The sequence below is a fragment of the Scyliorhinus torazame genome, chromosome 4 (genome assembly GCF_047496885.1).
Source record: "Scyliorhinus torazame isolate Kashiwa2021f chromosome 4, sScyTor2.1, whole genome shotgun sequence".
NCBI classification, from domain to species: Eukaryota; Metazoa; Chordata; class Chondrichthyes; order Carcharhiniformes; family Scyliorhinidae; genus Scyliorhinus; species Scyliorhinus torazame.
The window spans coordinates 221,884,658-221,899,606 of NC_092710.1; the positions used below are offsets into that span (position 1 = coordinate 221,884,658).

At 43.8% G+C, this 14,949-nt stretch overlaps 1 protein-coding gene across 13 annotated transcripts in view; it reads left to right on the forward strand.

Annotated features, from left to right (window-relative positions):
* fam184ab (family with sequence similarity 184 member Ab) overlaps positions 1-12,907 on the forward strand; it is a 316,427-nt gene extending 303,520 nt beyond the window's left edge. For 9 of the 13 annotated variants that reach the window (XM_072499372.1, XM_072499374.1, XM_072499368.1 and 6 more), the window contains one exon: positions 12,206-12,907. Coding sequence is in view for 7 of the 13 variants with exons in the window: in XM_072499368.1 (XP_072355469.1) it covers positions 12,206-12,293 (88 nt within the window). In the remaining 6 variants the exon portion in view is untranslated. Of the gene's footprint in view, positions 1-10,482; positions 10,642-12,205 lie in introns of all 13 variants that reach the window. The other 4 variants (XR_011940729.1, XR_011940730.1, XR_011940731.1 and 1 more) reach the window with 2 other exon arrangements.
* The last annotated feature ends 2,042 nt before the right edge of the window (positions 12,908-14,949 follow it).

The window sequence follows — 14,949 nt, forward strand, 5'->3', positions numbered from 1 at the left end:
CCACCATTACTCTACTGAAACTGACAGCAACTTGAGGAATTCAAACTGGTGCAGAATAATGTGGAAATCCAGAAGTTGTAGTCAGTGAATCTACGTTCCTCCAGATGATGCACACAGATTCCCATCTCTCTTGCAATTATGAATTGATGAGAGCTGTTAGTCTTCCTGTAAATACCCTGGAAAAAGTTACACCTTGTTGAATGAATGGTAACGTGGTATTTAACTACACCAAATTCCAAATTACTGTTAAACAGCCTGACTTGCACTGAAAAGCAGATTTTATATTTGTGGGATGTCAAATTTCTCGACTGACTAAAAATCATACATATTTTTATCAGTAAAGTGATGGAAGGAGTCATCAGCAGTGCTATCAAGCGGCACTTACTCAGCAATAAGCTGCTCACGGACGCTCAGTTTGGGTTCCACGAGAGTCACTCAACTCCTGACCTCATTACAGCCTTGATTCACACATGGACAAAAGAGCTGAATGCCAGGGGTGAAGTGAGAGTGACTGCCCTTGACATCAAGGAGCCCGAGCTAACCTGGAGTCAATGGGAATCGGGGAGAGCTCTCTGCTGGTTGGAGTCATACCTGGCACAATGGAAGATGGTTATGGTGATTTGAGGTCAATCAGCTCAACTCCAGGACATCACTGCAGGAGGTCTTCAGGGTAGTGTCCTAGGCCCAGCCATCTTCAGCTGCTTCATCAATGACCTCACTTCTATCATAAAGTCAGAAGTGGGGATGTTTGTGGATGACTGCACAATGTTCAGTGCCATTTGCCCTTCGTGTTGGGTGGCGTTGCTGGGTTATGGGGATAGGGTGGAGGTGTGGGCTTGATAGGTTGCTCTATCCAAGAGCTGGTGCAGACTCGATGGCCTTCTTCACTGTAAATTCTATGATTCTATGATTTACAACTCCTCAGATAATGAAGCAATCCGTGTCCAAATGCAACAAGACTTGGACAATATCCAGTCTTGGGCTGACAAGTGGCAAGTTACATTAGCGCCACACAAGTGCCAGGCAATGACCATCTCCTACAAGAGAGGATCTAACCACTGCACCTTGACATTCAATGGCATTGCCATCACTGAATCCCCCACAATCACTATCGTGGGTGTTACCATTGATCAGAAACTCAACTGGACGAGCCACATTAATACTGTGGCTACCAGGGCAGGTCAAAGGCTAGGAATCCTAAGGTGCGAATCACACCTCCTGACCCCCCCCCCAAAGCCTGCCCACCATCTACAAGGTACAAGTCAGGACTGTAATGGAATACTCTCCACTTGCCTGGATGACTGCAGCTCCAACAACACTCAATAAGCTCAACACCATCCAGGACAAAGCAGCCCGCTTGATTGCTTCCCCTTCCACAAACATTCAAACCCTCCCACCATTAGCGAACAGTGGCAGCCTCAGGTGGTGGGGTTCCCTGGTACCTGCAGTGCACCTTGTAGATGTTGCACTGCGGTAACTCACCAAGGTTCCTTAGACAACACCTTCCAAACCCACGACCACTACCATCCAGAAGAACAAGAGCAGCAGATATCTGGGGACTCCACCGCCTGGAGGTTCCCGTCCAAGTCACTCACCACCCTGACTTGGAAATATATTGCCGTTCTTTCACTGTCGCTGGGGCAACATCCTGGAACTCCCTCCCTAACAGCACAGTGATTGTACCTACACCTCAAGGACTGCAGCGGTTCAAGAAGGCAACACCACCACCTTCTGAAGGGCAACTGGGGATGGGCAATATATGCTGATCTATTCAGCAACGCCCACATCCTGTAAATTAATTTTTAAAAAGCACATTTATTTTCTATTTTAAAAAGTTTATCTTTGTTTTAGCTTCAATGTTAATGTAGTTTTAGCTTCAGTTTACCTTCAGATTTTTAAAATTAAAATGAACGATGTTAAGTGCTTTTAATTTACAGGTTTCGTGTGTGTGAACAATTGTTAGGTTGTCTCATTGCTGACTTACATTTCTGCTTCTGCACATGAATACATCATCTTGATTCGATGCTAGATCTATATGGCTGTGGGGAAAGGGCAATTACTGCCACAGATTTCACGATATGTTTGTTGGCAGCATTCCTTGAGGCCATTCCTTGAGCATCTTGCTTCATTACTGATTGCAAAATCCAGGCAGAAAGTATTCCATAAAAGCACGACTGAATGGTAAAGGATTTTTAAAAATACATTACTGAGTTCTGGCAGTCATTGGCAAGGCCAGCATTTGTTGCTCAACCCTAATTGCCCTTCAGAAGGTAGCAGTGAGCCATCATATTGAACTCTGCAGTCCATATGGTGTAGGTGCACCCACACGGTGGTTAGGGAGGGTGTTCCAGGATTTTGACCCAGTAACAGTGAAGGAACGACAATTACATTTCCAAAAGGAGAACTTGCAGATGGTAAGTGTTCCCTTGTCCTTCCAGGTGGTAGAGGTTGGAGCTTTGGAAAGTGCTGTGGAAGGACACTTAGCAAATTCCTGCAGTGCATCTTGTAGACAGTGCTGCACATCACTGAATCATTTTTATGAGTTTGTTTAAGGTGGTAGATTGGGTACCACTCAAGTGGGCCACTCGATTGTCTTGGATGGTATTAATTTTCTGACGTGTTGTTCGAGCTGCACTCATCCAGGCAAGTGGAGAGTATTCCATCACACCCCCAACTTGTGTCTTGTAGATGGTGGATAGATTTTGTGGAGGCAGGAGGTGAGTCATTCACTGCAGATTTCCCAGCCCCTGATCCATTCTTGTAGCTATAGTAATTGGTCCTGTTGTGTTTCTGGTCAGTGGTAATCCTCAGGATATTGTTGGTGGGTAATTCCGCTATAGTTTTACTGTTGAACATCATGGCATTTGTTAGATTCTGAAGCATGTGATTCAGTGCACGTACTGCTCTTTGATGTGGTTGATGTTTGTAAACAGTGGGATATAAGCACTTAGAGTCATTCATCCATGAAGGGAGATGAATGAATTAAGGCTACAGCTGATTTGTGGAAGTTGTCAATCACAGCCCATTACTAGATAGGAATGAATAGCTTGCAGTTAATGGATCTGAGGGGATGAAACACGGGACACCGCTGTTCTCCTTCAAGGAATGGACACATGGAGCCCCCAGGCACAGTTATAGCTGTATTTCTTTCACTTCCACCATAAGGACTGCTCTCTAGCCAGACAGGGTTTTTTTTCTAGCCCCCCCCCCCCTGTCTAGTCAAGTGTTCTCTCTAGTTAGGGGTACCTGTGGAGTGTTCCTTCAGTTAGGGGGGTCCCTGTGGTATCTCCCAATTCATGGAGTCCCTAGGGGGGTCTCCCAATTCATGGGGTGGCTGGGGGGGGGAGGGGCCCCTCTATTAAGGGGTTCCCTGTGGGGGTCTCTCTATAAAAGTGGTCCCTGGGGAGGTCTCCCTATTAAAGACGTCCCTGGGGGCCTCCCTATTCATGGGATCCCATAGGGGGTTTTCCCTATCCATGGGGTCCCATGGGGGTCTCCCATTAAGGGGATCCCAGGGTAACTCCCTATTAAGGGCTTCTCTGGGGGGTCTCCCGATTAAGGGGGCCCCTGGGGGCTCTGTTTTGTCGTGCAGAGGGGGGGGATGGTTGGCGGTGGGACTCCACTACTGGGCCACCATTTCAAGAGGGTAACCCAATAGCGGGATTCCCTCAGAAATCTCTCATTCTCCTCGCGTTGCATTGATTTGCATGTCAAGTTATACGGAATTACTTCCCAATTTGCTCTCCCAAGGGGATGTAAATTGGCTGCAATTCTCCTCCGACAGAAGAACATAGGGCTGGATTCTCCGAATGCCGAAATTGTGTTCAGCCATTGGCCGGAGAATCCGTTTTTATGACAAAATCGGGGGTGCGGAGCTGTATTTTGGATGCTCCGCCCCCTCAAAAATGGCATACACACCTTTGGGACTGCCTCAGGTCATCACCCGAGGCCCTTCCCCGATGCTCTGCCTCCCCCGATGGGCCCACTTCCCGATGACGTCTGTCGCGTGTCCTCTCAATTTCCGGGCACCTTGCCTGACGGCTGCAGACTATGCCCAGTGCTGTCACAGTCGCGGGGGTAGGGGGGAGCCGTTCAACTGGTAGGAGGGGCTTCGCCGGGGTCTGGGGGGACTGGTATGGGGTGGTCCAGGGCTGGTAAGGTGGATTACTGGATGGTAGACCGGGGCTGGTAAAGTGGATTACAGGGCGGTAGACCGGGGCTGATAAGGTGGATTACAGGGGGGCACAATCAGGCAGGTCGGGTCCGCGCACAGATGGCGCTGTGTTGTATGGCGCGGCCACCACAGTTCACCGCTGTGCGCAAGCGCAGCCATGGACCCCACCACTCTCGGTTCTTATCTGTAGATAAAGCTGGGGATTTTACACGGCGCGGCTGCTTGCCCCCCACCGGGCAGAGCATTGGTGCGGGGGCGGCACCAACATTTTGGTCACAAGACCAGACGCTTCAATACTGGAGAATCCAGCCTATAGTCTCCCAAACGAAGAATCTTACCCATCTTCTTAAAAGACAAAGTAGTGAATTTCATGAGATCTGATCAAAAACTCAATATCTTACTGTGTGATATTTCTATGGTTTTTATTTATTAATTCACAGGACATAGCATCATTACTAAGGTCAAAATTTAGTTGATCTATAATTGCCCTTGAGGTAGTGGTGAGCCACCAACATGAATATAACTGAATGATTTAGTCGGCCAATTCCAAGGGCAGTTAAGAGTCAACCACATCTCTCTGGGTCTGAAGTCACAGATTGCCCTAACTGAATAAGGATGGCAGATTTCCTTCTCTAACGGAAATAATTGATCCAGATCGGTTTTTACTGCAATCTGGTAGTTTCATTAAAGCCATTATTGATGCCAGCTTTTTATTTCAAGTTTATTTAATCGATTAGAATTTAAATTCCTCTAACTGTCAGGGTGGGATTTAACTCATGTCTCTGAATCATTACTCCAGGCCTCAGGATTACTAAGCCAGGAACTTAATCACAATGCGATAACATGAGGAATTAAGTAGAAATGGCATCATGACTGTCAGTTGTGACTTGCAGCATTTTATGAATCAACATTAAGGGCTCGATTCAATGATAGGGTTGCCCCCGGTGTGGATCTGGGCGTGCCAAGTGAATCCCGAGGGAGACCCAAATCGGGCTCCAGGAGGTGCGATATGACCAGCACATTTAAATGAGCCAGTAGGATTCTCCTAGTGCCTGGGAGTCAATGGCCATTTCTGTGAGAACTGTCCAGGCCGAGAACTGGTCTACACAAACATGGACGACACCTCAAGGGCCTCTCAGGCAATTAGAGACCACCGGGTGGTGTCATGTGAGAGTACCCTTAAGAAATGGGTGTTTATTACTGCAGTGATGTCGGAGTGGGTGGAGCTGGGCTATCCGCTTTTTACTTTTGTTTTAGGCTGTTTGCTGCTGGGTGTGTTTTAGTTTCGCTTTCAGAGCTGGATAGCTGCAGTCACAGCCAGAAGGTGTATGAATCTCTCTGATCTAAAGACTGTAAATCGATCCTAGTGATTTAAAACTAATAACAGTAATGACTTTAACTGCTGTGCTTCTGGTAAAAGGTGTTTCAAGTCTTATGGATGTTAAAAGGAAAGCTTAAAAGATTACTTCGTGTTGTATTCTTTGAGGGTTGTATTTGAATTAATGGTTGCTAAGATGCTCACTATGTTTTAAAAAGGTTAACTTGAGTTCATAAAATAAAGTGTTTTGCTTCAAAAAATACTTTTCCATTTCTGCTGTACCACACCTGTCGAATGTGCCGTGTGCTCCCCATACCACAATCTAGTAAAAGTTGTGGGTCAGGTGAACTCCATGATACACCCCTGGCCCATAACAAATTGGGGGCTCGAGGGGGATAAAGGTCTATCTATTGGATTGGCTTAGTGAACTTAAAGACAGTGAGGGGTGAGCATATTGTGGTTGCTTTTCAGGTGTGCTATTTAAGTAGGGCGTGTGTTGTGGACAATGGCTCTTTCAGAGGCTCAGAAGATTTTTGGGGTGGAGACGGTCACACACAGTATCTTACGGACAGAGACTAAAAGCAGACTTAGATTTGGCAAAAACATTACAGTTAACATTAACTGACGAAATGCGAAAAGATGAGGTCATTATGGCGGTGGCTAAGCATTTAAAGTTGCCTGAAATACAGTTTGACTCATTGTAAATGGCAAAAATTCAGTTACAAATTAAACAAATGGAACATGAGAAAGAATTAAAGCAGCTTAAATATGAAAGACAAAGAGAGGAAAAAGAAAGAGAAAAAGAGAGAGAAGAAATTAAAACAGAAAGAATAGCCCTAGCAGAACAAAAAGAAAGAGAAAGGGAGATACAGATCAGGGAAAAAGATAAAGACAGAGAGTTTGAACTTCAGAAAATGGTCATGAAACATGACAGTCAGTTAAAATTGGCAGACGTAAAGGGAAACGTACAGTTGGTGGATCGTGATGAGGACAGTGAGAAAGAGCGTCATAGTCGATGGCTTGGTGGGAATCTATTTAAATATGTCCAAGCATTGCCAAGGTTTGATGAGAAGGAGGTAGAATCCTTTTTTATTTCATTTGAGAAGGTAGCTAAACAAATGAATTCGCCACAGGACATGTGGATACTACTGTTTCAAACAAAGCTGGTAGGTAGAGCTAGTGAAGTGTTTGCATCACTACCGGAGGAGGTATCTGAGACGTATGAGGAGGTGAAAAAATCCATCTTAGGTGCATATGAACTAGTGCCTGAAGCCTACAGACAAAGGTTTAGAAATTTAAGGAAAGAATTTGGTCAAACATACTTGGAATTTGAAAGGATCAAACAGAGAAATTTTGATAGGTGGATAAGGGCTTTGAAAATAGACCAAACATATGAAGCTCTCAGAGAAATTATACTTTTGGAGGAGTTTAACTTCAATTCCTGATGTAGTGAGAACTCATGTGGAAGAGCAGAGGGTTAAAACTGTGAGATTAGCAGCAGAAATGGCAGATGATTATTAATTAGTTCATAAATCAAAGTTTGGTTTCCGACATCAGTTTCAGCCTGTGAGGGATAGAAACTGGGGACATGTGAAATGCTCAAGTGGAAAAGGTAAAAGTGATCTGATAGGAGATAATAAGGAGAGTGTACCTCAGTTTTAAAAAGAAATCCAGGAGGGTGGAAAAGAAATAAAAAGTTTCGAATGTTTTCACTGTAATAAACTAGGCCATGTAAAGTCACAGTGTTGGTAGTTGAAGAAAAGCACTGGGAAGGCTGATGTGGTAAAACAGGATAAGACTGTGGGGTTTGTTAAAGTGGTAAAGGAAAGCCCAAGTGAAGCAAACAAGGTGGAAAAGATTGAACAGGCTGGTCAAGAGGATAAGAAGGTGCCAGATCTCTTTAAAGAATTTACTTGTGTGGGTAAAGTTTACTCGTGTTTTAGGAAGAGTAGGTAAAGAAGTCACAATTTTAAGAGATACGGGAGCTGGTCAGTCTTTAATGGTAAGAGATGAAGAGTTATGTAGTCTGGGAAGAATATTGCCAGAAAAGGTGGTAATATGTGGAATTCAGGGTGAAAGGAGTAGTGTTCAATTATATAAGGTAAGGTTGGAAAGTCCAGTGAAGAGTGGTGAAGTGGTAGTAGGAGTAATAGAGAAACTATCTTGGCCAGGAATACAGTTTATCTTGGGTAATGATACACCTGAATCACAGGTGGGAGTGATGCCTACTGTGGTTGATAAGACAGTGGAAAATCAAACAACTGAAGTGTTGAAGGACGAATATTCTGGGATTTTTCCAGATTGTGTATTAAAAGGTTGCAAAGTCACAGGTTAAGACAAGAGGATAAATCAAAGAGTGAAGATGAAGTTGAAGTGCAATTATCAGAAACTATTTTTGATCAGATGGTTTAAAAAGAAGAAAGAACAGGTGGAAGATGAGGCGGATATTTTTAGTTCAGGGAAATTGGTGGAGTTACAACAAAAAGATATAGAAATAAAATGGATGTATCAGAAAGCATACACGAAAGAGGAATCTGCATGTATACCAGAGTGTTATTACCGGAAAAGTAATGTCTTGATGAAAAAATGGAGACCTTTACATATGCAGGCGGATGAACAGTGGGCAGAAGTTCATCAAGTAGTATTGCGGGTAGGGTACAGAAAGGAGGTGTTGCAAGTTGCACGTGAGGTCCCAGTGGGAGGTCATTTGGGAATAAGGAAAACTCAAGCTAAAATCCAGAAACATTTTTATTGGCCTGGACTACATAAAGATAAAGGGTCCTAATTGATTGCGTAGGACCGCTTCCTAAAACAAAAAGTGGGAATCAATATCTTTTGACTAGAATGGATGTGTCTACTAGATTTCCAGAGGCCATCCCAGTACGTAATATTACAGCTATAAAGAGTGTGGAGGAGTTACTTAAATTTTTTATTAGGTATAAACTACCCACAGAAATACAATTGGATCAAGGATCAAATTTTACCTCCAGGTTAGTCAAAGAAGTTATGGATAGCTTAGGAATAAAACAATTTAAATCAACTGTGTACCATCCAGAATCGCAGGGAGCATTAGAAAGGTGGCATCAGATATTAAAGACAATGTTGAGGGCTTATTGTCAAGGTTATCCAGAGGATTGGGATAAAGGAATTCCATTTGTACTGTGTGCAATTCGGGATGTACCTAATGAGTCAACCAAATTTAGTCCTGTTGAACTAATATTTGGTCATGAGGTAAGAGGACCACTTAAATTGATTAAGGAAAAATTGGACTATATTATTATACCTGTTTTTTGAAACGAAAATGTATAGTTACTGTGTTCATTTCTTAAAGGATAGTGAAAAGGTGAAAAATGAAACCATCTTGAAGTTGGTGGTTTATTTTTTTTTCTTGGGGGGAGGTGTCATGTGAGAGTACTTTTAAAAAATTGGTGTTTATAAAGGGGTGTGTGTATAAATATCTGTAGTGAGAATACCTTTAAGAAATGGGTGCTTATTACTGCAGTGATGTCAGAGAGTGGGTGGAGCTGGGCTGTCTGTTCGTTTTAGGCTGTTTGCTGCAGGGTATGTTTTAGTTTCATTTTCAGAGCTGGATAGCTGCAGTCACAGCCAGAAGGAGTATGAATCTCTCTCTAATCTAAAGACAGTAAATCGATCCAGGTGATTTAAAACTAATAACAGTAGTGACTTTAACCTGATGTGTTTCTGGTAAAAAGTGTTTTAAGTCTTATGGATATTAAAAGGAAAGCTTAAAGGATTACTTAGTGTTGTATTCTTTTGGGGTTGGATTTGAATTAATGGTTGCTAAGATGTTCACTGTATGTTTTAAAAAGGTTAACTTGCGTTCATAGAATAAACATTGTTTTGCTTTAAAAATACTTTTCCATTTCTGCTGTACCACACATGTAGATTGGGCCGTGTGCTCCCCATACCACAATCTAGTAAAAGTTTATGGGTCAGGTGAACTCCATGATACACTTTGGGCTTCTCTAAACCTTGGCTCTTAACAGTGGTCAGACAGGGCAGGGTAGTACCCTGGCACACCCCTGGGCATCCTGGCACCACTCGGGCTGTACCTCCCTGGTATGGGATGGCACTGCCAGGGTGACAGGCTGGCAATGTCAGTGTGCCAGGTGAACACTGCCAGGCTTTGGTCCTGGGTGGGAGGGATCTTGCCCATTGCGGGGGGCTGAGACGGGATGTGAGCATTGCTGGCTAGGCCAGCATTTATTGCCCATCCCTAATTGTCTTTGAGAATGTTATGGTGAACAGGTACCTTCAATGGAATGGAGTTCTCGGATTTTGTGTTCCACCGACAGTGAAGGAATATTTTTTCAAGACAGGATGGTGAGTGTGCTAGAATGGAACTTCCAGATGATGGTGTTCCATGTATCAGTGCCTTTGTCATTCTAAGTGGTAGTGTTGTGAAGTTGTGCCTTCAGAAGGTGCTCTCTAAGGAACCTTGATAAGTTCCTGCAGTGCATTTTCATTGAAGGTGGTACATACTGCTTCTATTGTGTGTTGATGGTGGAGGGCGTGAATGCTTGTGGAAGGGGTGCCAATCAAGTGGACTGCTTTGCATTGTCATGGTGTTGATTTTCTTGAGTGTTATTGGAGCTGCACTCATCCGGGCAAGTGGAGCGTACTCCATCACACTCCTGTCTTGTGCTGTGTAGATTGGCTGGTGTAAATTCAGTTTCTGGTCAGTGGTAACCCTCAGGATAAGCGATGCTAATGCCTGTGAATGTCATGGGGAGATGGATAGATTCTTGAGGAGGCAGTATTATATTATATAAAAAAAGAAAATGCTGGATAAACTCAGCAGGTCTGGCAGCATCTGTGGACAGAGAAGAGTGGTTAACTTCTCAAGCCCATGTGACCGTTTTATCGTGTTTCTCTCTCCACAGATGCTGCCAGACCTGCTGAGTTTTTCCAGCATTTTCTGTTTTGATTTCAGATTTCCAATACTCGTTGTATTTTGCTTTCATTTCAGTGTTATGTGATATTGGATACTCGTCAGAAATTTTCAATATTGGGCCGTAACTGGTTTTCTAAACTGCAATGCTTCAAAGTCATGAGGAATCTGGACAGAGTAGGTAGGGCAACACTGTTCCTTTTGCAACGATTGGGAACCAGAGGACACTGATTTAAGGTAAGTAGAAAAAGAGCTAAAGGTGAATATGGAGACTTTGGGTGAGATTGGATGTGTTGGTGGGGACATCGGGGGTCTTGGGGGTAAGGAGAGATCATAAGGGTCAGTGGGTGTCTGATCATTGGTGGTATGGGCAAGAGTATAAGGGGGGAATGGTGAGGGTTGTCAGCCGCAGGTGGGTGGAAAGTCACTTGCCCCCTGGATCTAGCAATCATCTTCCTTTTGTCAACAAGTTTCCTGAGGCCTGAGATGGTTGGAGAACACAACTCCCACTTTCTGAGGTAGGACCTACTGAGAAAAGTCAAAGCCCATTCTGATCACGCAATAATCATCTGCTGCAAAACATGAGTATGAGCAATTCATTAGAGCAATTTATGCGTTTAGTGAGTATTATTGCCTCAATCTGACATCTCCCTGGATTACTGTCCAGTCTCTCGCTTGAACACCTTGATTCTAAATCCTTAACCAGCTTTTTCACTAAGTTATGTGTGTGGGTTGAATGCTCTTCCTGATTATTTCACTTCATGTGAAAAGTTGCCTCAGAATATTATGGGTAACTTTGGTTTGTTATTCACCATTTGTTAGCTGCTCTGATCTCTTTTTCTGCATGTTTTCATTATTTGTAGATTTGAGGCCTCAGTGTTATTTTGTCCAATCACAAAAAAAAGTCTTGTGTACAAAACGTTGTTATCCAAATGCAGAAAGATCACCAGGTTAGTGCCATCATACTGATCCAAATCTCTTGAAAGGATGTTGGCCTGATCTGGTCAGTGGCAATACTGGACACATTGCCACTGCCCAAGATTTTACTGACTTGATACTGCAGAACAGTGTCACCAGGGTAAGTCCAGCAAGGGTAGTAGAGTCAGGGAAGAAGAAGATACAGTAGATCCCATATTCAGGTAAAGCGCAATTCTTTTAATGAATGAGTGTGCGTTAGTGTATAAGTGAGTGAGCGAATGGGTAGGTGGACGAGATAGACGGGTAGTTGGATCTGGTTGAGAGATGTAGTCGGGTGTTCTGGTGGTAGATGGGTTGGGCCAGAATGGGGTGCAGAATTAGCTGGGTGGTTGGGGTTAATTAGATCAGGTTGGGTGTGAGTAGGGGTGGGGGGGGGGGGGGGGGGGTGGCGGGTGCAGTAATTTGGAGAAATCGTTTCCAGTGCTCAATTGCGTTACCCAGCTGTTAGATCAGGTATTAAACTATCTTCACATTTCTGGACACGTGCACAGATAAGTCTGTGTATTTATCCCAAGTCTCCACTCTGAACTCGAGGTCCCAGACATTCACATCGCAGGTTAAACTTCCTGAGCAATTTTCAAGTATGTTTGTGCGTTAGGACCTCTGCAGTATTCTGACGCACATTTTCCAATGGACTTCCTGGAGTTGGGAAGAATTGGGCTAATGTTCCATTGTGAAATGGTTACAGTTCCTATTGTGGAAAATGTATTTATTTCAAAAGGTATATGGTAGACTGTGCCAATGGAAGTATTGAATGAGATCAGATATCTTTTGAACTGTCATCGTACAAAGTTATAAAAATGTTTTCCTTCTTTTAATATAGCCCTCCACAGATGGAAACCACACTAGTCACAGAGTCTTCATCCGATCCACAGCATGAGGAATGGTTTGCAAGATATTTTACTTTCTAAAACTAGCCAAATTCCTAATGGATCTCTAAAACCGCATAGACCTGCATTGCAAGCATGATGCTACAAAAATACATTTTTAGCACAGTCAAATATATTTATTGTGATAAAATCTTTGAAAAAGGATCAGTTACAACATTAACAGCGCTAATTGTGAGGACTTGTGTTATTTGCCTGGGCCAATATGAAATACCATCTAGGGCTTTAAAGAATCTGTAATATTTCCAACAGCATAAGATGTAAAGTATTTTGTTTACCTATTCATTTTAAATTCTGATTTTGGACTCTTTAATCTTACCATTTCCCAATTCAGTGGCTGAAATTCAGAGGTGACATTCTTCCAAATCTGCCAAAATACTTTTAACTGGCTAATAGAGTGGGTAACAGTGACTTTCCCTATGAGTTTGTTTTGCCTCCTCTGTGAGAAATGCCTAATACCTGATTGGCATCTTCTCAGTACACATTGACTTGTTTAAAGTTACATATATAATTTCATGTACAAATGTGTAATATGTTGAAATATAATGTAGATGTGAAATATAATTTGTATTTTACCTTGGGATGTCTCATTGTCTGAAAGTTTGTATTGATTGCAAAATAAACTTTAGTTCCTTTAATGTAGAGGTTTGCTTTTATTTTGTTCAGGATTATATTTATGGCAGGAGCAGTTCATGAATTAACCATTAGCATTGCTTGACATTTGGATTTTATGTACTGTTTGCTCATTCCAGTTCACTGGAGCAAATGCAATAGTATACTACTCAGAGTGTCATTAAAATGTGCTGCATATAAAATGAAACAAAATAAAATATAGCATTATCAGAGCAGGATAAAGTGACCTCTTGAGTTTTTTGCAGGGTGAATAAAATAACTTAACAAGAAGTGCATGTTTAAGTACTTTTCATTTAATTTGAAATACAACATGAGGTTGGAGTTGGATCCCAGAAGAAATCTAATAACCGCCAGTACATAAAGCCACAATTGTATGGCTGTCTCCTCAGTCGAAAACCCTTCTGCTGGCTCTAAGTCATCATCCAGCCTATCAGAAACATGCGCAAATGTTTTGGCTTGTGCACCAAACTTTACAATCAAAACCTTTCCACCATGCGGAGATGATGCAGATGGGCAAAGAATATTGTTTATTCACCTATCTGTGGCAGCCGAACCCTAATTGATAGGTTCTGAGGAAATTATGAGGGGCATATACAACTAAAGATACGGTCACAATGTTGCAGACCAGTGGTCTGTTGAAAAGCTGTGGCACTGTGCCAATTCATTCTCCACACTTGAAGGTTCTCTGTGCCTGCTGTTTGCGATGCAAGATAATAGTCCCTCAATTGCACTAATTTAAACTAGTCAAAGATTAATGCCTCAAACAATCAGTTAATTTATCTGGTATGACTGAATTTTTTTCTGGTTTCCCCAGGACTGCTTTGTGTTGGTAATAAATCTTCAGAAAATATCATATTAAGCTGTCTTTTTTGGGGCAACCCCTCACAAAAAGAAAAACGATGTCCCTTAATTTATACATTGTAGTTAAGTGTCATGAATGCCCAGGGAAACAATTGTTTAATTTTCATAGTACACCAGGGAACTGGCAGAGGATCATTAGAAAATGGTAGATGTTGGCCTGGATTTTTCAGCGGCGTAGGAATACCACTGGCTCCCGACCTTGGCGAAAGCTGCCCTAATGGGTACGGTGGTGTTGATTTCCCGGACCCATCTAGCAGAAGACAGCTGCCAAAGGGGCCCCAGGTCACAGGACGAGATACGCAGCAGGCCGCCCCTAATTCTGACATAGCGCCTGGAGGACCCATTAGAAGGACCATTGAGGCACGTCAGGTTTGAAAGTTAGACACCAGTTAAGTTGGCATAGGTAAAGCACATAGGTTAGCATTAGGGGCTAGGCACAATATATCACAATAAACACTTGTTCACCAACGTTCCAAACTGCAGCGGACATGTGTCTGAAGGGTTAAAGGGATAAACTGGGGGAAGAGAGTTGGAGGGGGGGGGGTCAGGGAGGCAGGGAGGCTGGTGGTGTGGGGCACGGGTGCTGGAGGTGGACATGGACACGGGCCAGGACCCCTGGGCAGTCAGAGGCCCACCGTTCCCCCCCCCCCCCGGGCCCGCCGAGGAGGGGATGGGGCCAGATATGTGGAGCAGTCATTTGATAGGGTCTACCACGTGAGTGACCCACCACCGCACACAGCCCCGATACCCAATCACGTCCCCACTCCCGCCACTGCAGGGTTCGATCGGACCGTGACATGGAATGGCCAGCAGCAATCACCCAGCCGGATGGTGGAAAGTGCTATCGAGGGCAAGAGTCAGACCTCGTCAAATGACCCGGAGCATCAGAGCTCACCGCAGAGCGCATCGCCATCATCCTCCATCCCGTGGACACACCCGCTGATACTGCCAACCCAGGGCCAGAACCCTATAGTGAGGCAGGTGGGAAGCACAGAAGTGCAGGTGCAGTTGGGTTGCGCGGTTTAATGTTATGGGGTGGGGAGAGGAAGTTTGAGCTCTCGGTGGCCAGACCCCCAAGTCAATGAACCTGAAGGCTCAGATTGTTCCTGCGTGATGGCCCTGGCCTCCTGTTGCTGCCTGAGCCCCATGTCCTGCCCATCCTGGCCCCTCTCCGTATCATCAGACA